The sequence below is a fragment of the Poecilia reticulata genome, chromosome 16, assembly GCF_904066995.2.
Source record: "Poecilia reticulata chromosome 16, P_reticulata-male-v2, whole genome shotgun sequence".
Lineage (NCBI taxonomy): Eukaryota > Metazoa > Chordata > Actinopteri > Cyprinodontiformes > Poeciliidae > Poecilia > Poecilia reticulata.
The window spans coordinates 12,888,594-12,912,896 of record NC_088845.1 but is presented as its reverse complement, the minus strand read 5'-3'; the positions used below and the strand labels follow the sequence as shown (position 1 = coordinate 12,912,896).

At 39.7% G+C, this 24,303-nt stretch overlaps 2 protein-coding genes across 3 annotated transcripts in view; one reads left to right on the top strand and one right to left on the bottom strand.

Annotated features, from left to right (window-relative positions):
- Window positions 1–11,819, top strand: part of vars1 (valyl-tRNA synthetase 1) — a 19,469-nt gene extending 7,650 nt beyond the window's left edge. Inside the window, exons 16-28 of the mRNA XM_008431336.2 lie at window positions 1,709–1,799; window positions 1,916–2,021; window positions 2,154–2,224; window positions 2,430–2,555; window positions 2,637–2,741; window positions 4,212–4,359; window positions 4,534–4,661; window positions 4,796–4,951; window positions 5,791–6,015; window positions 6,130–6,241; window positions 6,598–6,773; window positions 9,452–9,601; window positions 9,698–11,819. Coding sequence (XP_008429558.2) covers window positions 1,709–1,799; window positions 1,916–2,021; window positions 2,154–2,224; window positions 2,430–2,555; window positions 2,637–2,741; window positions 4,212–4,359; window positions 4,534–4,661; window positions 4,796–4,951; window positions 5,791–6,015; window positions 6,130–6,241; window positions 6,598–6,773; window positions 9,452–9,601; window positions 9,698–9,766 — 1,663 coding nt within the window. The 3' untranslated portion in view covers window positions 9,767–11,819. The remainder of the gene's footprint in view (window positions 1–1,708; window positions 1,800–1,915; window positions 2,022–2,153; window positions 2,225–2,429; window positions 2,556–2,636; window positions 2,742–4,211; window positions 4,360–4,533; window positions 4,662–4,795; window positions 4,952–5,790; window positions 6,016–6,129; window positions 6,242–6,597; window positions 6,774–9,451; window positions 9,602–9,697) is intronic.
- abhd16a (abhydrolase domain containing 16A, phospholipase) lies at window positions 11,273–24,303 on the bottom strand. Of its 2 annotated transcripts, none has more exons than XM_008431335.3 (21): window positions 24,200–24,303; window positions 23,220–23,352; window positions 22,673–22,729; window positions 22,523–22,589; window positions 20,629–20,715; window positions 20,286–20,371; window positions 20,074–20,147; window positions 18,363–18,470; window positions 17,934–18,048; window positions 17,740–17,841; window positions 17,576–17,639; window positions 16,402–16,451; window positions 15,991–16,114; window positions 15,804–15,908; window positions 14,971–15,034; window positions 14,805–14,861; window positions 13,573–13,635; window positions 13,360–13,436; window positions 12,521–12,619; window positions 12,392–12,438; window positions 11,273–11,818 (listed from the first exon to the last, which is right to left on the bottom strand). In XM_008431335.3, the coding sequence occupies exons 1-21, from the start codon at window positions 24,238–24,240 to the stop codon at window positions 11,735–11,737; spliced, it is 1,704 nt and encodes a 567-aa protein (XP_008429557.1). In that variant the 5' UTR covers window positions 24,241–24,303; the 3' UTR covers window positions 11,273–11,734. The 2 variants fall into 2 exon arrangements, with proteins under 2 accessions (XP_008429557.1, XP_081453694.1); XM_081597568.1 differs by having other exon boundaries at window positions 23,220–23,376; window positions 24,200–24,286.

Genomic DNA, 24,303 nt, shown 5'->3' with positions numbered 1-24,303 from the left:
TATAAGGCGCACCGGATTATAAGGCGCATAGAATAGACGCTTCAGTTTGAGTTGTCAATTTGTTCCGTACTCTATTATTACACATCCACATTTGTAAAGAAATGGTCCCCGAGTACTTTAAATAATAGGCTGCCCCAGTCATTGTTTCACTCACGGTGTTGGTGTTGCAATATTGTGCCCAACTGCTTTCTGGGTAACACAGACCAACCGACACGCTGCCGCCGCAGACTCTGTCTCTCTTCCCTCGACCCACCCCTCCGACGTCTAAATGTATTATCAAACTTTATTAACAAACCAGCATTCTGACAACTATTCCAGCATGCACCGCTCACTTCTTCTTCTACGGGGGAAATGAAGTCGGCAGCTGCTTACCGTAGTTGCTAGACCTGTTGTGGCTCAATATTGGTCCATATATAAGGCGCACCGGATTATAAGGCGCACTGTCGGCTTTTGAGGAAATTGAAGGTTTTTAGGTGCGCCTTATAGTGCGGAAAATACGGTACTAGAACTGTATCGTCTGGTTATTAAACTAACTAAAACATACTGAAATTATTGATATAATAGTTTATGTTTTTTGTTGATGAATCTATTTATCAGCCTTTTAACTGATGTGAAATTGATTTGTTTTTTTATACAAGCTGTTGGCAAATTAAGCTCTAAACTCCTGGTAGCACCTCTGTTAGTCTGATGTCTGCAAAATGGCGATGGCAAAGTTGAGATAAAACACTAGAGTTAATTGTTGTTCAACAATAATTAAATATATGTTTTGAAATTTGAAATATGTATACATAATCACAATACAATAATTTGACCTAAAAATTAATCAAAATATGAAAAATACTAAAACTACTACTGTAACCAATAAAATCTAAACTAATAAAACTAGTAAACACACTATAAAAACTAATTAAAACTGAATCAGACAAAACGTCACAGCGAAATAAAACTAAACTATTGAAAAACCCAAAACTATTAAAACTCGGACTCACACGTAAGCAAAAGAAGTAAAGTTTTAAACGTAGTTTTGTATCTGTAACAAAAAACTATAATTATAGCTTGTGTGTTTTATTTTTTACAAACATGAATTATTATCTATTGATGCACAAAGATAAAATTCTCCACCATTTTATTCTGCAAGGTTACAAAACTCAGTTCACAACTACACATTGTGATTTGCAAATGGAAAATTCTCATGACTGGAATTTGTTGCCATACTGGTTTGGCAGGAGAGGATTTGCCTCGGACTTTAATTTTGGAAACTCTTGGAACAAAACCGACACCAGCAGTCTGTTGTTTACATGTGGAACAACCAGATCTCAGTTTGACGCTCGATTATTAAAGGTTTAATGTGCATGAGAAGAATCTAGCAAATGTAGCTTCAGCCTGCTGTGTCAAAATCATTTTCATTTTGGGCCACATCACGACCAAGAATGTCTTCAAAGGTCCGTTTGTAGCAGAATGTGTTGGTAAAACTACCTCTTAACAAACAGCTGATGCTGCATTTCAATTCTTGACATGAAACAGTATTAAACATGTTTTCATCTTTATCTAATTTGGCACAAAACAAAAATCTGTAACTATGACACAGAAAATCTTTGCAAAACTTTGATTTTTTATTTTTTTTTTCAGAAGCAATTTCTCACAAATTGTCGACGTCTTGTTTCAATAATTTAAGAGCAATTTCAAATTCTCCTCCATTCTTTTTTAGAGACTGGTGCATCTCCCGGCAGCTGTGGTGGGGTCACCGTATTCCTGCCTATTTCGTCACAGTAAATGATCCCGCTGTGAAGCCCGGCGAGGTAAACTGACATCTATCGCTTCTTTCAGCTGTGGAGGGTTTTAGACGACAGGCAAAAGCGATTTACATCAGCATTGCTCATATCTTGCGTTTTTTATTTTTATTTTGTATCTCTAGGACATGGATGGTCATTACTGGGTGAGTGGCAGATCAGAGGAGGAGGCCAAAGAAAAAGCAGCAAAACGCTTCAATGTGTCTGTGGATAAGATTTCCCTCCGGCAGGGTGAGATTTACTCGTTTAGCTCGTTCAGTACCTCGGTTAGCCGGTCTGCAGCCACGCAGAGTCACTTAATTAAATCAATTTAACCAACTATTTGAGCGGACGAGCTAACCTTCTTCTGCTCTCGTGTTTCAGACGAGGATGTTCTGGACACTTGGTTCTCGTCTGGCATTTTCCCCTTCTCTATTTTCGGATGGCCTAATGAGGTAAGACTCGTCTGACTCGCTACCGATGCAAATGCCACTAAGGCTGCAGCCTCCTCCGCAGAAGATAAGAAGCTGTAAAGCGGAGCTTATAAACCGGGAGTGCCTTCACCTCAATTCTGCGTTCACCTGTAACTTTTATGAAGATAATATACGGGTTCATGTCTCGTAAAACGTGACTTTGAGAGTGTTTTCCCTCATGGTTCAGAGCCAGGACCTGAACGTCTTCTACCCCGGCACCCTGCTGGAGACGGGTCATGACATCCTGTTCTTCTGGGTCGCCCGCATGGTGATGATGGGCCTGAAACTGACGGGCAAGCTGCCCTTCAAAGAGGTGAGGCCGGCCGACCGTTGGCGACCTTTAGCAGGAAGACGATCAGCCTGAACGACGAATGACGGCGTCTCTCATCGACAGGTTTATCTGCACGCCGTGGTGCGGGACGCTCACGGGAGGAAGATGAGCAAATCCCTCGGGAACGTCATCGACCCGCTGGACGTCATCACCGGGATTTCCCTGGAGGTAACAGAGTCGCTACTGACGTTACCCATAATGCTTCAGGAGGCGTTCTCTATGAGGTTTCTGCTTAAAGCGACGGGTCGTCCATCACCAGACGAGGAAGATAAAAGAAATAAGTAATGACAGGAAATGTACATTTATAGCAGGTCATGTGGGCATCCATCCATCCATCCATCCATCCATCCATCCATCCATCCATCCATCCATCCATCCATCCATCCATCCATCCATCCATCCATCCATCCATCCATCCATCCATCCATCCATCCATCCATCCATCCATCCATCCATCCATCCATCCATCCATCCATCCATCCATCCATCCATCCATCTATCTATCTATCTATCTGTTGGTTTATCTATCAGATGATCCCTCCCTCCACTCGTCCTTCCTCACTCTGTTTTTCTGCAGGTTTCACATTTAAAGCTGTAGCTCTACTGAAACCTCAGCCAATAAATTCAGTTAAATTTGGTTTTTATTCTGTAGAAATCGGCTGAAAAGGACTGGAAACTCTGGAAAATTGAGTCTGGAATTTTGTCCATAAAAAAAAAAAACAAGACATGCAGAGATTCCCTCAGACACAAACACACAGAGATAAACTCCTTGTCTTTGTCTCCCAGTTGGGTTTTTTATTTTTACATGTTCACTACAAGCTCCTTGGCCCCCTGAAGCCCATATTCTTATAAAAAGCTTTATTAACCACCTCCTTCTGCTTCCAACAGGCTTTTGTTGAAGCCATCAATCTCTCCTGCAGTTATTCAGCAGCCGGAGCAGAACTGTCCTCTAGGGGGCACTGCTTCACTTGCAGTAAACTGAACTTTACCCTCTGTAATGTTTTTCCTTATAACAGGTTTACTCGTCCAGGTCAGGGAATCGAAAACTTTTCCACATTATTTAGTTTGCAGTTTTCACAACATCCTAGAAACACTTGAGTGTGAAACATTCCCTCTGAGCAGAGGTTGGGATTTAGATTTGTGTTTTATTATTATTACTGTATTTTCCACAAATTAGAAATAAAATACACAGCTGGAGCAAAAAAAGTCCCACTAACATTTCCTTAAACCGCCTTCAGCTTTGATCGCAGTGTGCTGTCACTCAACATTTGATAAAAGATAAAAAAAAACCATTATTTTTTAAGCAGTTTTTCTGGTTTGCAGAAAAGTTAAGATTTTTTTTCAGTTTTGGAATTTATAAAAGATTAGTTACTTAAAAAGAGATTTAAAAATCTGTGAGATATTTGTGTATTTATCTGCAGCTTTGCAGTAACTCAAGTGCTAACCCGAGTAGTGTTTAAAGGTGCCAGTTAAATATAAATATTTTAAAATATCACTTTTTAAATCTAGATTTTTATCCGTTGCACGTAAAGAATGAAATCTGGAAAACATTTTTCAATTTGCCGTTTAGCATTTCCAGACCTGGAGCCCCTGAAGTTGGATTCATATTATTAAAATGCGTTGCTCCTCTTCCTGCAGGGTCTTCACGCCCAGCTGACGGACAGCAACTTGGATCCTGTAGAGGTGGAGAAGGCGAAGCAAGGCCAGAAGTCAGACTATCCAAACGGCATCCCAGAGTGTGGGACGGACGCTCTCCGGTTCGCGTTGTGCGCCTACACCAGCCAAGGTGAAATCCCTCGCAGAGTTTCTGATTCTCCCTTTGACGCTCACCCAGTTTGTCATAAAAACCCATAAATAAACACACGAACCATCACTGCTGTTAGAATAAATGGCTGATACATTTATAAAATCCTGCCTTACTAAATCATCATGTGCGTCTTTTTTTTTTCCCTTCTCCCAGGAAGGGACATCAACCTGGATGTCAACCGCATCCTGGGGTACCGTCACTTCTGCAACAAACTGTGGAACGCTGTGAAGTTTGCAATGAAAACACTTGGAGACAACTTTGTTCCCTCGGAAAAAGCCCAGGTGAGATCATGAGACGGAGCGAAGACAGGTGGCAGGTGATGAATGCAAATAGGTTTTGTTGTTTATTACTGCAGCAGTAGATCTTCTGCGTTGTTTATTTGGATTTCTACATTGTAAGCGGTGCGTTTGTTCAGCTGTCTGGAGAGGAGAGCGTGGCAGACAGGTGGATCCTGTCCAGGCTGAGTGCGGCTGTGGCTCTGTGTGACGCTGGCTTCAAGGCCTACGATTTCCCAGCCATCACCACCGCCGTCTACAACTTCTGGCTCTATGAGCTCTGCGACGTCTACTTGGTAAGAGCCACTACTTCTAGTTTGTGTCAGAAAAGATAGTAGAGATGTGTGAAAAGTGTTAAAATAAAATCCAGCTTTGGCAGCAGTGGCGTTAGGGCTGGGCGAAACGGCTTAAAAATAAAACTTGCAAGTTTTTTTTTTTTTTATCCACATCCGATTACAGTTTTTAAAACAAATGACAGAAATGTCTTCAAATAGCAGCTTTCATTTAATTTATCCCTTCTGTGAGTTGAATGACAGAATATCAGGGCCAGGTTTTGAGAAAGTTTGCTTAATTGTGAGAATGTAGTGATAACATGCAATTTTATCAGAAAAAAATTCTTAAAATTAAAATAAAAAGTTTCGCTAGAAGAAATCTGATCAGTTCAGTCCGTGTAGTTCTTTTTTCAAAAGAGACACAACCTTCTTCAATTAAAACAAAATTAGTGTCAGAAACAAACATTTTTGCAGCGTAATTGGACATAAGTCTACTATTTATAATTTTTAAGACTTAAAAAAAAATGTCTTCAGAGATCAACCTGCCCCTGCACTCCACAGATTACACACTTTAACAAAATCAAATGAAACTGATATAAATGAATTGTGCTGGTTTTGTGCACCTAAAATAACTTTGTAGCACGGATGATTATTGACACCAAATTGGTTTGGTTTTGTAAATGTGGGAGAGGTTGTTGACCTTTGATGACTTCTTAAAGTGACGGCGACACAAATAAAAACTTTTGCTGCTCAAACATTTGACACAAATTTCGTTTGATTTGAAGACGATGACTCTGCAAGGACAAGCGGGCGTAGACGCTGGGTGGACGGTTATGGGCCGTAACAAACTCTTTGCATTGCAGGAAAGTGTGAAGCCAGTGTTCATTAAGGCAGACGAAGACAGCGCCACCCAGAGGCAGGCCGAAGTGTGCAGGCAGACCCTTTACACCTGTTTGGACGTGGGTTTGCGGCTTCTTTCCCCCTTGATGCCGTTCGTCACTGAGGAACTCTACCAGAGGTTACCTCGACGGAAACCTCAGACTGACCCACCCAGCATCTGCGTCACGTCCTACCCAGACACCACAGAGGTAAAACACAGAGGAATTAAATTAATCTCGACTTTAGATTATGTAGTTTGTTTGCTAGCGATCTGCTTCTCTGCTTTTTGAGCCAAAAGTGTTCCTGTAACGCCCTTCCTGTAGTTTTGCTGGAACAGCGAAGAGGTCGACCGCGACATGGAGTTCACCATGACGGTGGTCAAGACGATCCGATCCCTGAGGGCCGACTACAACCTGACCAAGACCAGAGCCGACTGTAAGGAAGCAGAGACTCTTAAAACATCTACATTTCTTTCAAATTTACTTTTGAGGCTTTCACTTTTTATCCACAATCTCTTTTGTTGGTTTTTTGGAAGCCTGCTGGGTGGCTCTCTCAGCCTCCGCTGACATGAATAGAGGTGGTGGGAAGTAATTGCATAGTTCAAGTACTGCACTTAAATAAAGTTGAGGCACTTAGCACTATTACTTCTAGATTATATATTCCTTTATTTCTCTCACTCCTACACATTTTTAACACAAATGTAGCTTTAAAATTTGAGTGCATATTGCTGCATTAAAGCTTAACCCAACGTCACTCGCTGTCTAAAATCTGCCCTGTGTTTCGTCTTCCAGGCTACCTGCAGTGCATAGATGCTGCAACCGTGTCTCTGCTGCAGAAATACAGCCTGCAGATTCAGACCTTGTCTTACTCTCAGGCCGTCATCCCTCTGACAGCCGAGCAGCCGGTCCCAGAAGGCTGCGCTGTGGCTATCGCTTCTGACAGATGTACTGTCAACCTCATGCTCAAGGTGAGAGCCCAGTAATCCGACTCCTCCTTTGTGCTGGAAATGGGTTAACGCGCTTGGATTTTTAAGTGCTTTAATGTGCTCCAAATTGAGACCGCAGAGACCGTCACCGTGATCCGAGTCGGTGCATTTAAAGGCAGCCCTAATGACGAATTTGTAAATAGGTCTGACGGGGCAGACGGCGGGTTTGAAAAGCCTGCACAGCCATGTTAAGATGCCGGGCTTTTGTGGTGTAAAAAGAAAAGAGGAGAAGGTGAATTTCAGGAGCCTTTTCTGCCTTTCACGGGTTTTAAAGCGTCCAACAGAAAATACAAGGAAGAATCTTTCAGAGGGAAACATGAAGATAATCGATTCCATTCCTGTCGGCCTCTCGACAGCCGACCGCACCGGTTTTCTTCCGGTCTTTTCATTAGTAATTTTGAAGGGATGACCGTATTATCTCTACATGCTGACAGTCTGCTCCGTGTTGCACAGAATATCCAGCCTGGGAAATTATTTTTTAGCCATCTCCGGACTGTTTCCTGTGCCAGTGAGATTCCTCTGGTGGCTTCGGTTCAGATTGTGGCTTTTGTTGTGAAATGCAAATAAGTAAATGTTGTAAAAAATCCTCCTGGAGCAGCAGGTGTGACTGACTAACGCTTAGCTTGAGTCTGAATGGGATTGTTGGAGGATAAGCAAAGCAATGCAGCCTCATTATTTTGTTTCTTTCTTTTTTCCCCCCCTCGTGTCAAACTAAAGGCCCGGGGGCCAAATCCGGCCCACCATATATAGACGCAAAACCTTTTTTTAATCTGTATTCTGCCAAATTAAAAAATAAAAGTGTTTTTCAAATTTAAGGGGAGCTGTTGAATGCAGACACTTTTATTCATGTTTTAGCTGTTTAATTGGTAGTTTTATTGATACATTTTGCCACAACCATCCCTTTTATCATTCAGTTTTTGGTAGAAAGAGAGAAAAACGATAAATAATGCAAATGGAAACGATTGAGTTTGCTTTAATTTATCATGCAATTAATTGATGCATTCCTTATTGTGACAGGCCTGGCAGTATGACATGCTAACAGCTCGGGTTCTGGGCAGAAGATGATATTCCACAGTAACATGTCCTTGATGAGACACTCAGTTGTTGCCAAGCTGCTGATCCACCTCATTTGCTTTTGCTGCTCCTGATTAAAACTGTATGGTTAGAAAGCAGAGAGACGTTGGAGTCGATAATAATCGCCTCTCTGTATAGACTAAGACCTCCACAGTTTTAATTGTCCACAGTAAAGATATTTAAAATAAATAAATTTTTAATGCAGAAGCTTCTGAAAAACGTACAAAACTGTTTTGAGAACAGTTGTTAAACGATTTAAATTCTGTTTTAGCAAAATAGCCGATCGTATCGGTGAAATCTATACGATAATAAGCTTTTTTTTCTTATTTAGGCTTCATCCGGTAGTGAGGTAGAGAAAGAAAATCACCAACACCTGCTGTGAAACAACAGCAGCAGCAGCTTCTGTTTGTCTGAGATGATGCTGCTGCTGCTGCAGCCGCAGAAGAAACTTTTTAAGGCTTTCTACACCCACAGCAAGGAGTGGTATCTAGGGGTCGACTAGTCTCCATAGCAACCATTTATGTTCATGCTTTTGTGCACTTCTTTATGAGTTCCCAACATAAGGCAAGTGAGTAACACTCATAGCCTCCTAATTATGGCACCTGCTGGTGGGCGGGAAAATTGAGATGCAGAAAAAATGGAGAAATGTAAAGATCTGGGTTAGTTTGAGGAGTCAGATCTGGTGCTCTGGCCTCTTTCGGCACAATAATGTTCCCTACCGCATACGGGAAGTGGGAATGCAATTAAAATATAATACTTTATTGATACCCAAGGGGAATGAAATAGTCTGAGGTGTTGACTTTACCGCCAGCTTCCCCGGATCTCAGTGAATTTCTGAGATGTGGTGGAAAAACCATGAAGTTCTGATGGACGATTCAGTGCAGAAATAAGTTTGTTGAAAAAAAAAAAAAAGTAATTGTAGATGCTGCAGCAGTTTGTTTTACAGCACGTCAGAAGAAGCCTCTGACTGAAGACACTATATTACATCTATTATGTTAAAAAACTTAATACCAAAAGGAAACTAGATTATATGGATATGTAAATAATACAAATATTAGTTTATGTTAAGCCTCCAGAAAAATCATCCCTACAGCAGAAACAACCTTTTCTAAAACCTTCAGTTTTTTGGCTCTGAAGCTGCTTCTGTAGATGATCCATTCCTTGACAGCTTTGGTCTGTCGTGGTAACAGCAGAGGCTCTGTTAGGCAGGTGGTCATAATGTTTTGCCTGGAAAAGTGTGAAAAATCCCTCTAAAAGTTACAAGTCAAGTTGAACTTCACCTGTCGGCAAAGTGTGTCTAGTTTTGCCGCATCCTCTTGTTGTATTTGTGTAAATTAGGCTGAATATGCAACAGATGGGCTGACATTTTCCATATGTTTTTCTGCTGTTAATCAGCTGAATGCTCCATTTCAGCTCAGACAAATTACATGACAGCACTAACTCGGCCCTAAAAGCATAAACACACATCATCTGTATGCTAATCAAGGCATACATTCTCAGATCGCTGCTCCAGTATTTTACTCTCGCTTTCAGAGCTGAAATTACCAGATGATTTAAAACTGTTGTCCTCCGCCTCCCCACCGCAGGGTCTCATTGATGTGGAGAAGGAAGTGACTAAACTGATGACAAAGAAAGGTGACTTGGAGAAACAGATGGAGAAACTGAGAGAGAAGATGGCGAAGAATGATTACAAGGAGAAGGTGCCGGCGAAGGTGCAGGAGCAGGATGCGGAGAAGGTGACAAAAAGAAATTGACTTGCCGGGCTCCTGAAGCTGTAGGACCCGTGAATCCCCCGGTAAATGACGTCTGCTTTCCTCCTCTTTCCTCCACAGCTACGCCAGAGCCAGACCGAGCTCCAGAAAGTGACAGAGGCCATAGAAAATTTCAAGAAAATGATGTAACTTTCCTCATTGTGTGAATCAGGATTCAGTTTTTTTTTTCCATGTCATTGTGTTTTTTATTTTTTCCCCCCAAAGCAGACTCTGGTATGAAAGGGACTAAATAAAGCTCTTAATACCACAATGGGCTTCAACTATAGGCTGGTTATTTTTAATCTGGTTTATTTGTATGTCGGGGATAATTAAAAAAATAAAACAATTTATATTTTAAACTTTAAAGCAAAAATATTCAAAGCTGATTTAGTAGATATTTTTGTCTGCACTGTTGGTAGCCCCGTTTCATTTCTAACGTTTCATTGAGTGAAATCTGCTAATGGAGTTAGCACTTCACCAGTTTTGAAGTTGGAGTTTGTAACTTCTATAAAAATATATATTTTTTACATATTTGCTAAAATTGAATGAAAGTTATCTAGAATGTTGTCAGTAAAGTATGAGACAGATAATCTGTGAAATGAAGTTCCTCGCTCTCCTCCCAGCACTAAGAAGAAACAGTCAGGAGGAGGGTCTTATTGCTGTCAATCAGCTCATGTATGTGCTCTTTGTCCTCTCCTTTTTCTCTCTGCTGCACTACAGCATTAACCTCTGAAACTGTCCAATTTGATATTTCGAAAGTAAAGCTGTTTGATGGAAACAAACCAGTTTCAAAAAAATTGTTTTTTCCATATAAAGTTTTGGCGGTAGGACGGTTTTGTTTTTTTTTAGGGTCGTATCAAAATGTATATATTTTGCAAAACGCTTCCTTTGGTCACGTGATCGATGACTGCATGTTGGCGCTGGCGTAAAAAACAAAGAAGTCGACAGGAAGTGGTGGGAGGACAATGTCACAGCATGTTTTTATCATCTTATCCAGTGATGTTAGTAGCTCATCTTGGAAACACACATAAAAATGTTTTTTGCCTTTTTTACTTTAGTGGAATATAAACAATGTTTTGCACACATTTATAATGGAGTCACAGCTAGTGTCTTCCAGACAGCAGAGACCGTTACAAATGCTAAGATTAGTTAACATGGCTACCAACGTTGGCAAATAAACAGCACACTTGGAAGCAGGTACACAAGTATGATTAACAGCGCTAAGACCCACCTCCTGTCTTTGAACATGAGGTGAACGATCTTTTCACAGTTCTATTAAACTGTCACAATGTGAAAAAGCTTTTTATAAAAGTTATAGTGCAGCTGCAAAGAATTAAAACAAGCTTCTACATCTTGCTAAAATATTGTAAGTTGTCCTTAAGGTGCACTAATGGGCAAACACTGGGCAAAAAAATACTAAAAAATTGTTGGTGCTTTTGCAGTGAAGGAAAGGAAAGTGTGAGGACAAACTCAGAATGGGACAAAAGGAAAGGAAAAGCATGAACATGTCAGTTATAGTTTGGAAGAACAAATATCTTCCTTTATGCCCAGAAACCTGAAAAACGCTGAAATGAAATGAGTTTTTTTCCGGGCTTAGTGGGAACCCTGCAGTTAAGCACTCATGTGATGGATGCACACAGAAGAAAAGAAAATAAATCCATCATCTCAAAATTTTATTCAGCATATTTAATGAAACACTTAAGAGCATCATTTTAGACTCCAGATTAATTTATACAGACAGTTCCCACAAAAGAAGAAGAAGAAAAAAAAAAAGAAACCCTGGAAAGCTTAAATACTCTGGCTGCGTTTAAACAAGATGGAAATCCTCTAAAACGACATTAAGATTATTTTTTATTCTTTGCATCAGAGCAATATACGTCTCATTTACATTTGCTTTACAAACCCAGCCTGGGAGGGAACAATGGGAGGAGCGAGTAATGGCTTTACAATTAACGAAGGAACACATGTACCGTATTTCTATGTTTTTTTTATGGGTGTATGGAGGGGAAATGAAACCAAAAAAAAACTAAAGCAGTAGGAACACAGTTCACCACAGGCAATCGACCTCTTGTTTTTCTTCTTCCCATCATCCATCCATCCTGATTCTTCTTCTTTTTGTTAAAGTCTCCAGGGCGAGTGAAACTCGGCGGCAGGAAGAGGGGTGCAATGTGTTGATTCAAAGTTTCGCATGTACTTCCGAGCCTTAGAGAGAGAGAGACGGAGAGAGACGACAGCGCGGTTGGAGGAGGAATGGAGAATCAGATATGTGGGAGGGCGACGAACAAAAAATAAATAAAATAAAAGTGCAGAAGCTTGATTATATTAGGTTCATTCTATCTGGCTCAGTGCCTTACAAATCTCTCCCATCTCTTAGGGGCTTTACGCGGGAGGTGAATGGAGCCTAATTTAGACGGCGTCACCAGGGGAGACGAAGCATAGCATTAGCTGTAATGGATGGCACTCCTCTTGTTTGATGTTAAATGACTTCAATAAGCCGGAGCGTGCTGAAATATATTACACCAGTCAACCTGAGAGCACAGGTGAGCCGGTTACTATGGCGACCGGAACAGTGTTCCTCAGCGGTAATGATGTCTGAGGAGCCGAGTGTGTTTTCTTTGTAAGGGGGTCGAGGGAAGGAAGGCAAGCAAACCCAAAAAATAAAAAATAAAAAAGAGTGGGGGGGAGTTTATTTTATTTTATTGTAGTAAAATAAATGGGATTGTAAAAAAAAAAAAAAAAGAATAAAGACAACAAGAGGACGGATTCATTCCTCACCAAGAAAAGAGCGAGCTGACGCCGTCCCTCCAGCGTCATGTCTTCACCTGTTAACACAAAGAGCGTCAACGCAGTGAGGCAACACTCAACTCATCTGTCGGTAATTCTGATTGGAGCTCAGCGGCTCACCGACACTCCATGGAAACGAGACGTCTCTGTCCGTCTGGTAGGACTTCAGCACCGACAAGCACCAGTCGTCGTCCACTTCGTAGCCGCTGTACACGGACGCTGCAGAGCAACAAAAACCACCAGTAGCTAAAGGCTTCCTGCACGTCTTTTTTTGGGTCACATTTACACTTTTTATGTCTTAAAATTAGATTTCCTGCTCATTTTTTTATTTTGGTACATGCATTTAATCTGATAAAGTTCATGTCAGGTTTTTGGCAGATACTTTAGATGTGGAACCTGGAAGGAAAGAGGTATTACAATGAAGGGAAGGACAAGACTGAAAAGAAGCAAGGATACAACCAAAAGCAACCTGAAAAAAGATGCAGCCAAAGGCAAGAAAAACAAAAAACAAAAGAAGGAAGACTAGAAGGAATGGACAGAATAAAAGGAGAGGAAGTTTTATAGAAAAAGGACATTTCTGAGATTGGAAAGATGACAATTTGCTAGAAAAAAAAAATGTTAAAATTAATTCAATTTTTAGGGGAAAAAAATCTGGAAATTTCTGAGTTTTCAAAGTAAAAAAAAAAATTCAATTTTGGAAACTTGGAAATTTCCAAGTTTTGTTTTTTTTTTTTTTTCACAAAAATTTCCAAGCTTTTTATAGGGAAAAAATATGTTAAATCTGAAGATTGGAAAGTCAAACACTTATTCATCCGTTTCTCCTCATCTTATATGGATTTGGAAATTTATCAAAAAAAAAAAAATATATATATATATATTTTTTCCCCCACACACCAAGTGAACCCTGCTCTTAAAAGGAGAAATAAAACAGCTTTTCATGCTGAATCTTGTCTCCTTACCTTCCTCTATTGGACTAGACGCTGCAAGCCACTGTCTCACGACCCTGACCCCTTCATCCGTCATTATTTTGGGGTATCTGCACAGAAGAATTTAACGAGTCACCAAACGGGTCTGAACAGACGAGGCGCCCCATACTGTGGTAATACAGAGATGTGTGTGTGTGTGTGTGTGTGTGTGTGTGTGTGTGTGTGTGTGTGTGTGTGAAAACTGACCTGAACTGAAGCAGTCTGAGCAATAGGTTGTTTCCTCTGTTGGACATTATGTCATCTGCATGTCTGTAAGACATTTACACTTAATCCAGGCTACTTCTACTCATCCAATGTGAGAATAAGAACATTTACTTTAAAAATTTAGCGAGAAAAATCAGCTTTATAGGGACTGACGTTCAGAGATCATTGAGAAAACGGACCCCAAATTAATGAAAAATTAAAGAAAAAATACATTCATAAATTTACTGTTGTAGACAAAAATACACAGCTCTGGAAAAAAAAATAAGATAGACATTTCTCTGATTTTACTCTTTATAGGTTCATGCTTGAGTAAAATTAACTTTGTTTCTTTTATTCTATGAACTACTGCCAGCATGTCTGAAGTTACAAGCAAAAGTTTACTATTTATTTTCAGAAAATGAGAAATGGTCAGAATAACGAAAAAGATGCAGAGCTTTCACACCTCAAATAATGCAAAGAAAACACGTTCATGTTCATTCAGAAACAACAACAGTATTGATTAACTCAGGAATCAATACTTGGTGGAATAATCAGGAGCTTTTCAATGGGGTTCAGAGCAGTGGGCGCTGATTTTTTTACATACCTGCATTTAGTGTAATAATTTCATACCACTAGATAAAGTCCAGTGCAAAACACTCATTGACGTAAGCAACCCTAAGAGAGCTCACATATTTGTAATTTAATCTAAATAAAACCAGCTTTGCTCAATTTAAATGGTTTTTCTTTTCACCTCTCAAACATGCGTTACTTTATCGCATAAAACGGAAATAAAACACAATAAAGTTTATGGTTACAATGTGAAAAAAGAATCTAAGCGGTAGAAAAACTTCAGCAAAGCCGTCCGATTTAACAAATGAGGGTAGAAAGCCTTTTAAGTGCCTCCTGTTTTCCAGCCTCAAGGTTGGAAGGAGAAAATTAATTAATCAAACTGGATAAGAGGAAGCCAATCAAACCGAATGATATATTATTTAAATGACTTATTTGCATCACATAATGATTTTTACAGGGCCTCCGTTCAGCTTAATTAAAGGAATCGATTCCAAGCAACAAGTTTATAATGACATGCAGGAGACATTTAATGAGTCAGACTTTATATTTCGTCTTTTAGACTCGCACAGAAAGACCGGCTGAAATGCTTCATAATTAAACTTCAAATTGCTAGAACATATATTCATGGTTCTGTGATGAGAAAAAAAAAAGAGTCGGTAACCTACGTCGTAGTGATGATTTCGTCTCTGGTCCTCCTGACCAGCAGGACTGGTCCCTGATATCTGGAAGAGTCGAAGGAATTCAACGATCAGCTACACGACCAGTGAAACCCGTGACTCACGCTTTAACCTTTCACCATTATTTTCACCGTGCTCTGACCGCCGGACTCACTTGACGAGCTGCTCTGCGTTGTTGAGGTTCATGTATTGCCTCACCGTGTGCTGCACCAAAGGCCCTGAAAAACAAGACAACGTTTTAATGAATAGAGGAGATTAACTGTTTAATGAGTGCTGAAACGGTTAATCGGGTTAATCGTTTACTGAAATAACCGGTGACTTATTTAACAGCCGATTAATCATCGACTGGAGTATTAAAAAAAAAAAAAAACATATTCAAAGTACCAATTAAGACAAAACTGTACAGTACAAAAAAAATATAAACATTTTGCATTTAAGATAAAAACATTGTTGTCTGCAAACCTGTTTTAGCCAAAACTCCTCAAATGGTTTAGATTTAGCTTCACTTAGTTCAAATTCACTAAAGGAATCAAAGTTATTGGATTTAAGGTAATAAAATATTAGTTTTCTTCATTTAAGACGAATTATTTAATTAATTTAACTGTTTAATTAATTAACTGTTTATTTAAAACTCAAAGCTTATATATGTGGTACATTTACAGCAGCCTCAGCAACAACAAAAGACACATCAGAGGTAGATAAATGATTAAGTTTAGTAAAAAATAATAAGACAATTATAAAACTGGCAAAGTTACCAAAGGCTAATAAAAATGAATAAAAACCAAAACAATACTTAAGCAACAGCTGCAGCGATTTTCAATAAATGTGTTTTCAGTCTGGACTTAAAACGGAATATTTGATATTTTAATGCATTTCTAATGTATAAAAATCTGTAGAATTTGCCAATTTTTTTTAATCCGCTTAATCATCAGAATATTCAATAAAATGGGTTAGTCGCAGGCCTGGTGCTTTACAGGCTGCACTCACTCCAGCTCTCAGGCATCACTTTAAGGGCGAGGGGCAAAAGGTCGTCAAAGGAGGCGTCCAGCACAACTGACTGGATCTCTGGGTATGACATCACCGCCCAGCTGGCTGAGAGAGGAGGAACAAAGGAAAGACTTGAACTCCCCACTCGTCACAAAGGTGAGCATAACTTGCTTGCGTCTCCGTCTACCTGTGAATCCTCCAATGGACCAGGCATAAATCACAATGTCGCTCAGCTGGAAGCCCAGCTTGTGAACGGCAAACTGTACCACCACGTCCATGGCGTTGGCCTCGTTCTGGGGGAAAGGAACTCCCTGCCAGGAAGGAAATTTCCATACATTAATAAAACAATCCTAATCACGCAAACATCCAGTTCCTTAAACATTAAAAGCCGCTGAATCATTCATAGCCCGTCCTCCGATTTTAATCTGCCGTGAGAGAGTTTGTGCTGCTTGTGCAACGCTGGTGAACTGAAACCAGACTTTCCACATGCTGTTCTTTTGTGCTGCACGGCCCGTTTAGATCGGATGACTCACGGCGAGCGTCAGACAGGAGCTCACCGATCTGTAACAATGGCTGAGAACAGGGCGACGCGGCTCACCGTGCTGCCTGCAAATCCAGGGTGGTTCCAGCCCAGAACGGAGTAACCACCTGAAACAGATTCCACCGTTAACCCCAGAACCAGAACCTTCATTCAGCTCAAACTTCTTCACTCTTTAGTACTAAACAGCAAAGTGCTTTAGTGGGATGTTTACAGACAGAGTAGTGCATGATTGTAAAGCGGAGGGAAAATTTTATTTTAAAGTCTTCGGTCTGTACTTGAACACAGGTCCTTTTCAGTTTTATTTGTGCATTGCCATTTTTGCAATTTTCTCAACTGTTTGTTCAAAATATCAATAAATTTGAAAATATGATAAAATTACACTTCTTTATGAGACTCGTGTGCTAAAGAAGCGTATTAAAAACCGGTGTGCCTTGCAGTCACAGCCATTCAGTTACCTAAAGAAGAAGTACTAATAGTTCTTATTATCACATTTATTGCTATTACAGTCGTGCCACAAAATATCACGATAAAACATTTAAGTATTCATCACCTGTCCTGAGTTTAGGGTCATACGCAGTGTTGGCTTTCTGTCGTATATTTTGCTTAAAGTCCAAATCATTCAGTTTTGTTCTCATCTGTCCAGAGCAGCATTATCCACATGCGTGTCGTGTCCTTCAACGACGGCGGCGTTCTTTTGGCTAATCCTCCATAAACGCCAGAGCGTGTTGCTCTCCTGTTGACAGATCCCCCCACCTGAGTTGTGCATCTCAGCAGCTCCTCCAGAGTTAACTCAGGTCTCTTTGTCCAGGTGGGCGGCCATTTCACAATGAGGTTTGCTGCTGTGCCATTTTCTGATTACGGACTAATCAATGCTCTTGGACTCTGATTTAAACTCGTCCAGTTTTCTCCCTGATTTGTCTGAATGTTTCTTGGCCTTCAGTCGTCTCCATTTACTAAACGTGAAGCTTCTGAAGCTGACTAAACTGGATTTTATTAAGAGGTATCACAATAAAGGGGGCTAAATGCAAATACACACCACTTTACCAGTTATTATTTTAAAAGAAATGTATATTTTTCCTTCCACTTCGTTCATATGCACTACTTAGTGATTTACATTCCAGTTTGTGGTTTTAAGGTTACAAAACAGACAAACCGTTGAAAGGGTTTGAATGTTTTTCAAGGCGATGCCCCGTAAAAAACCTGAATTGTTGTTAAGCAGAATATTTCTCACCCTCCAGTGGCGTGTTCATGCAGCCCACCTCATAAAAGCCAGCGTTCCCCTCGCAGCAGATGACCTGCGGCACATTTCAGCAACCATCAGTTATATGACGGGAGTTTTGTTGGAAGCAGGACCGGGCCTGGGGAACGAAAAAGCAAATCATTTTCGACATTTACCAGAGTCCGGCCGTTCGGCCCGCCATCTTTCCTTCGATCCACAAACATGGTGTCGATCTCGTTCCCGTCGCACGCCACCAGCTTGTTCCGTTCGCCGTCGTACTGTGACAGAGTGGAAGAGGAAGAAATGGCAGAGCGGGGCAGTTGTTTGATCCATTTACTGTCAATGGGAGCAAGGACTTTGCTCCTTTTACCTCTTCTATTAATTTAGCCAGGCCTCCCTGCAACATCGGCCTCATGGCTTTCTGCAGTAAACCCACAGAGCCGGGGTACAGCATCCGCCTGCCGAAGGAGTGAGCAATGAGGAACCTGAAAGGGAAGAGGAGAAACATAACTGCACTGCGGTGCGGCTGAAACGATTAATCGCGATGAATCGATTATTGAAATAATCGTCAACCATTTTAGCGTTTGATTAATTGTTAACTGGAGTACACAGTCAAAAAATGCCATTTGCTGAAAATACAACATATTCAGGACTGTAATTAGATCAAAACAGTTCACAAATATATACATTTAGCATTTTTGATAAAAACACCTTTGTCTGTAAATATATTTTACCCAAAGCTCCTCAAATGGCACAGCTTTAGCTTCAGCTGATTGAAATCCACTCAAAGGACACATACCCGATGACGTGGCATGGTAAGGTGCGGACAGAGTGGAGGAAACTGTCTGCTGTCCCTCTCAGTCTGGGCTCTGGCTTCAGCAGAGAAACTCCTCCTTTGGGATGTTTCCTTTCACAGGATAATTGAAAACATTAATGCAGATAAACACAGTGGAAAAAGCATTGACACTAGAGGTGTGCCGATCGATCGGCCACCGATCATAATTGGCCGATTTCCGTGAAAAATATATGATCGGTGATCGGCGATCACGGTCTCTTGTTGCCGATCACACAAACCGATCACCTGCATCTCATTTCGCAGTCTGCCTGTGCAGCTGGTCTCCTCTTTCCTTCACACTGCGCAAACGAGCAGCAACAAATTCTAAGCGATGTGGAACTATAACGCTCTGAGTGAATGGGGAAGTTTGCGTGTTGCGGCGGAAAATTGAAGCACGTCAAAATGCATCAACACGACGAAGCTAATACGACATAAAAACAATGCCATACGTGACGGAGTTTGGCTACATGGAGGCTCACTGCAGTAAAAAAGACATATGGAGGATCAGATAGCAGGTAAAGCAGCGCACAGCTACAAACACTCACCCGGATTAGCATGACGGTCAGAAAGCTAAACAAATAACCCGCAAAATTATTTAAGTCTTCGAGCTGCGATGTAAAACGCTGGTTCTGCTCTCGCTGTTGAACCGCTGCTACGCGCTACAGGTAGTAATATTTCACAGACGGAGCGCCGCTTCTGCTCCACCTGGTAGTGACTCTCACACCAAACCTCTGCTTAAAGCTGCAGCATCTAACCTAAAAAAAATACATTTTACATACGTATTAAAACTTTCGCTGTCCTAACATGAGACAGATAATCTCTGAAAAAATAATCGATCTCCTCCCTGTTCTGCATAATTACTCCGCTCAGTCAGAAACAGCCACTCAGAACTAGCAGTAATCAGCTAGCCGCCATGCTATCAGGAAGTTTTCATTCAGTAACTCAGGATTGTTTATTGTAATGGAACCTGTATTTGCCTTTGAATGTTAAGTTTTATACTTGAATTTTTTGGCAATGTTGAGAGTTTTTATTTTGACTCTTTGCATTATTTAGCCTCTTCAGAGCCTTCATATGTTATCATTCTGTTAAAGATAGTATTACCGATAGCAGTACAATTTGCAGAATGCCTGTTTAGTTTTTTTCTTGGAAAAAGTTATTAAAAACAAGTTTTTGTCTAAATTAAGGTGAATTCATGGTTCCTTTTTCCACATAATGTAACCGGTAGTTTTTATGATAAAAAATAAATAAATAAATTATGTGATCGGTATCGGTGATCGGCCCTCATGGGTGATCGGTATCGGCAGAAAAAAACCTGATCGGCACATCTCTAATCGACACCCTTTGAACTTTTCCACTTGTAGAGCCCAGTCTCGGCAGGTTGGAATTTTATTTGTGAAAAATTTCGAAAACTATCCAAAATATAAATATATTTTATCGTTATGTACTCCTCTCCTTGGTATTTGTCTATCAGATTAAACACTAATAAAACACATTTTTTTGCCACAAAATGCAAAAAACATGACAATGAATACACATGCAGGGTTATATGTATTAGATCTGTTTACCAAGTGCTACTCTACCTAAGATGTAATCATATAAATATTACAATATGATCCTAATATGAGCAGAAATGCATTGACCAAGCGGCCATTTTAAATGGAAATGAGCAACTTACGGACTGCTGACTTCTGTCCAGCTGAAATCTGCAGGCCAGTGTGAGAAGTCGAAGTCAAAACACCTCAGCTTTTTCTAGAAGCAAAGCAGAAAATACATAAAACGGCATCACAACTTCCCCGTAACGGATAATCATAAAACAGCGGCATGATTTATTCCCGCAATTTTAAACATTTTACTCTGACCCCCTGCCTCAAGTCAGTGAAACCTTACCTTGTTTTCTGGTGTGTGATTCTTCTTGGTTTCCTCCAGAACTGAGATAAAGTGAACATAGTCTGTGTTTCTCCATCTGCCCCATCCTTGGGGAAAAGCGGGGAGGGTGAGAGAGGGGACAAAGAGAGATAAGTCTCTATGTGAAACAACAAAAGAAAAAAAAAAATAGTTGCAAAAACCTCAAGGGTGTGTTTAGTATGCTTTGTGGGCAGAAACCTTATTCGACAGTCTCAATGGTAATGAAACCTTATTGGCGAGCAGAACCGCTATCTATATCTAAAGACGAATGGACTGAATTAGTTATTGCCTCGCGGGAGGTTAAAAGAGAAGTCAGCGGTCTCACCTCGAATACAAGCAACTCCTAGAAGACACACGAGCACGGTTCCCAGGTACTGACTCACTGGAACCAGCTTACTGCTGCAGATGTAGCCTGAGAACGAGCAGCGGGACACGCAGACAAGAGGTTAAACATCGAGCACCAATAAAACGATGAACAGTCTGACAACTAGCCTTCAGCCATGTGCATAAATCCATTTTAGAAGCTCAATAGTCCTTTAAGGAGTGACACTCAACCTTGAGCTATTAATTTCTAGCGATGCTGAGCCTCGCCAGATGAGTCAGTTGATTACGTTTGTATTAATTCCACTTGTAGGACATCAGCCACGTACAAGGACACATCAATTAATAGTTTTTGGTCCCAGGAGGAGGATTTGTATTAAGAAAGAAAAAATTTTTGGACAGTTACCTAAATGGCCAGAGAGGAAAAAGTTTCAGTTTTTTTTTATATACATATATATATATATATAGGAGTAAACAGGCAATTACCCAGAGGGAAGCAAAATAACCTTCAGCCTTAGGCTTTTTCCACAAAGGAGAAACTGAGTGAAGAATGCAGTACGGACACTGATATCTGGTTATTTCAAAAAATCTTAAAACAGACACACTGATTACCCAGAAATCCATTTGGCAAATACAAACGATTATTAAAAACTTAGCAGATCATTTCATGAATGTGTTTATTTATTCACAAGCAAAAATGGAAAATGCGTCCATTAAACCCCAACTACCCAATCATTTATCTCATAATAATTATTTTTATTAGTTTGATGAAAACCACATTTTAATGCAAAAAAACCCCAACATATACGGTTTACAAATTCTAAATTTTAAAGCACTTTCAAACTAATGAGGTAAACACTGAAGTTTGGTGAAAATGATAAGAACCGGCTTTTGACTGATTTCAGTTTTTTACAAACAAACAGCTATGCTGTGGATTTATTTATTTTTATTGCCTCACACCCTCCAGCTCTCATTTCCTTGATCAGGTTTTGTGAATGCGAACTGAATGAAACAATAGCTTCATTTCCGTCGGTGTATCTAGCAATCAGATTGCAAACATCCATGGTTCTTGCAACCTCTGTCGGTAAACGGAAATCATTGCTCACTCACATAAATATTATCCAATAATTTAATACTTTTTCTTTCTTTGAGACCTTGTTTTACATTCATTAATTTTCTGTTAAGATATTTTAATAACTTCTGTATTGGTGGGTTTTTCTTTTTTACCATATGATTTTATTTTGCCCTTACTACAAATAGGTGCGGCTGGTTTCCTGGTTCCATGTGTTTTTTTATGTACACGGTTGACTGGGTGGCAAAGAGAAGTTGTTTTTTTCTATTCCTGCAATTGTTTAGTTTCTGTAAACCATGTTGTGCTAAATCTTTATGAAAAGCGATATAGAAATATTGACTGAATGATTGATAAACATTCCTCTGACAATTGATCAGAATTACTTGACATCAAAAAGTTTGTATTTTTATTTTCTGTACAACTTGTCTATTAGATTCTTGGCTAATGTTTTGATGTTGCTAACAGCTAAAAATTGTCCAGCTGATATTTTTAGACAGATTTAGATATTCTAAATCCTGAATATTAAGACGCAGTACTTCCACTCAAAGACTTTAAATAGAAAACAAGTTCCCCAACATTTTTCAATTATCATTTTATCGATTGACATGTTAGGTTTTCGGCCTGTAAACAAACTGAAAACAGAGTTACTGACATAATAATACGACAGATATTCAATTTATGTGAATGCAATACAGACAAAATCTGTCTCTTGTTGAAGAAATCTCTAGAACAGCAAAAGCAGAGTTGATGTAGTGCTTCATTGTCACTTTATATATCATTATATTGACATTATTTTCAGACAAAAGCTGTAGTTCATTACTCCTACCTTTTCTGTACAGATAGCAGAGGAGAAGAGGGGAGCTGTAGTAGGATATCGACCATATTGCTGAAGCCTGGAGGGCATGAAGTATAATCACACTTTAATTTAATAATTTTATACTTTCTCCCAGAAGATGAAGCAGAATATTATACTGACCCAGCCAAGAATGCTGTCTGTGTGTTTTTCCAGACTTCTGGGTTGGTAGTTCCATGGCTGAGAGAGAATAGAGGAAGAAGCTAAGTGAGCTAATGTTAGCATAGCTGGTAACATTCGTATCCAATAAAATATATCATTTATCCTCACACATGCATTTTACGCTGAATCAAATTCGACGGACAATGGTGCTACTCGTTACTTAATTTCTTTCTATGTTTATGTCGTTTATTCCTCTCCGCGGTTTCAATCATTTTAATGTTAGCTAGCTAGATTAGCGTCATAAAATAGAAAGGAACAACATACAGTCAAAATCAAGTTAGACCTAATGTTACTATGGTGTTGAAACAGAAAACCAGTAAAAAAAATAAATTAATTTAAAAAAGACTAATAAAAGTACATCTTTCACTCTCTGTACGTTCATTCATCCCCAACTATCATTGTGAGCTGCGCGGAGCAATGACAGCAACAACAGCAGCGATTTAAATAAATAAAAGTCTGGATCTGCAGTCAGCGGCTGTAAGACGGTTCTGAACTCATCGTTTCCTACCCTCCTGGCAAACCTGCCCTCAGGTCGAGGCTGCTCCGGTGATCGGTGAATTCGTTGCAGATGAGGCCCAAAAACACAGCGGTACAACATCCAGGCTGCCATTCTTCCGCCGCGGTGGCTACGGCAGCCGGCACTGGCCATAAAATGAAAGAAGTGGCTAGTTCGACGATTAAAAACAATGAAACCCAACCACATTAATAAGACATTTGTATTCAATACGCTCTATATTTATAAAGAACTCGTGTATGTTTCTAAATATTCTAATTAAAAAAAAAACCAACGCTGAAAAAGAATAAAAAACAAACAATATTTGTTTTCCTTCGCAAAATAAAAAGTATTGTAATTTTCAAAATGGCTTGAGTGGATTGTTTTCAATATTAGACTAATTCAATTTTAAAATTAGCATTTATTTATTTTTTTGCTCACGACACATAACATTCAATTTTAGCCTAGATTAAAGTTGTGCATCATCAGATATTAATTTTTACGTGTTTATCACTACTTCTCAGCACGTATTTGACCTCCATTCCCTACAAATCCCATCCTGGGACCTCGGGGCTTCTCATACCAGCCTGCTCTCTGTTCCTCACATCACCTTTTGCTGACAAAACTTTTAAGACATGGAGCTCTTCAGGAATACTTTCACTGCTGACATTTTTAAAATGTTATTCCTAGATGAAATTAACATTACTTGTAGCACCCCTTCCCCCAAATGAAGGATTGTGGCTTTACTGATGAACAGTGAGGTTTATTGGAAGTAAGCACTGCATTTCAGAGCTGTATGTATAAACACACTCACAAAAGACGGTGTAAGCTACAAACCAGGCTCTTACAACCGCAACGTCTGTAACTAAAAATAACGTTCACCACTAAAAATATAAACTATTTCAAAAATACCTTAGTGTTTGATTACAATAAAACAAATTCACAATTTCAACCATTCAATATTAGAAATATCCTTATTTACAAAATAAACATACCTTTTGCCTTTATAAAGGGGGCCGATAATAACAACATACATTTAATAATGTTTTTGCAACTTGTCATCAGTCGTTGAGCTGCCGTTCTATAACATATATAGCGG

Coding starts and splice junctions, on each gene's coding strand:
- abhd16a (XM_081597568.1), bottom strand. CDS start 24,240: ATGTATGTTGTTATTATCGGCCCCCTTTATAAAGGCAAAAG. Junction 20,372..20,628: donor AGGAGTTGCTTGTATTCGAG/GTGAGACCGCTG, acceptor CTTTTCCCCAAG/GATGGGGCAGATGGAGAAAC. Junction 13,636..14,804: donor GACGAAATCATCACTACGAC/GTAGGTTACCGA, acceptor AATGTCTTACAG/ACATGCAGATGACATAATGT.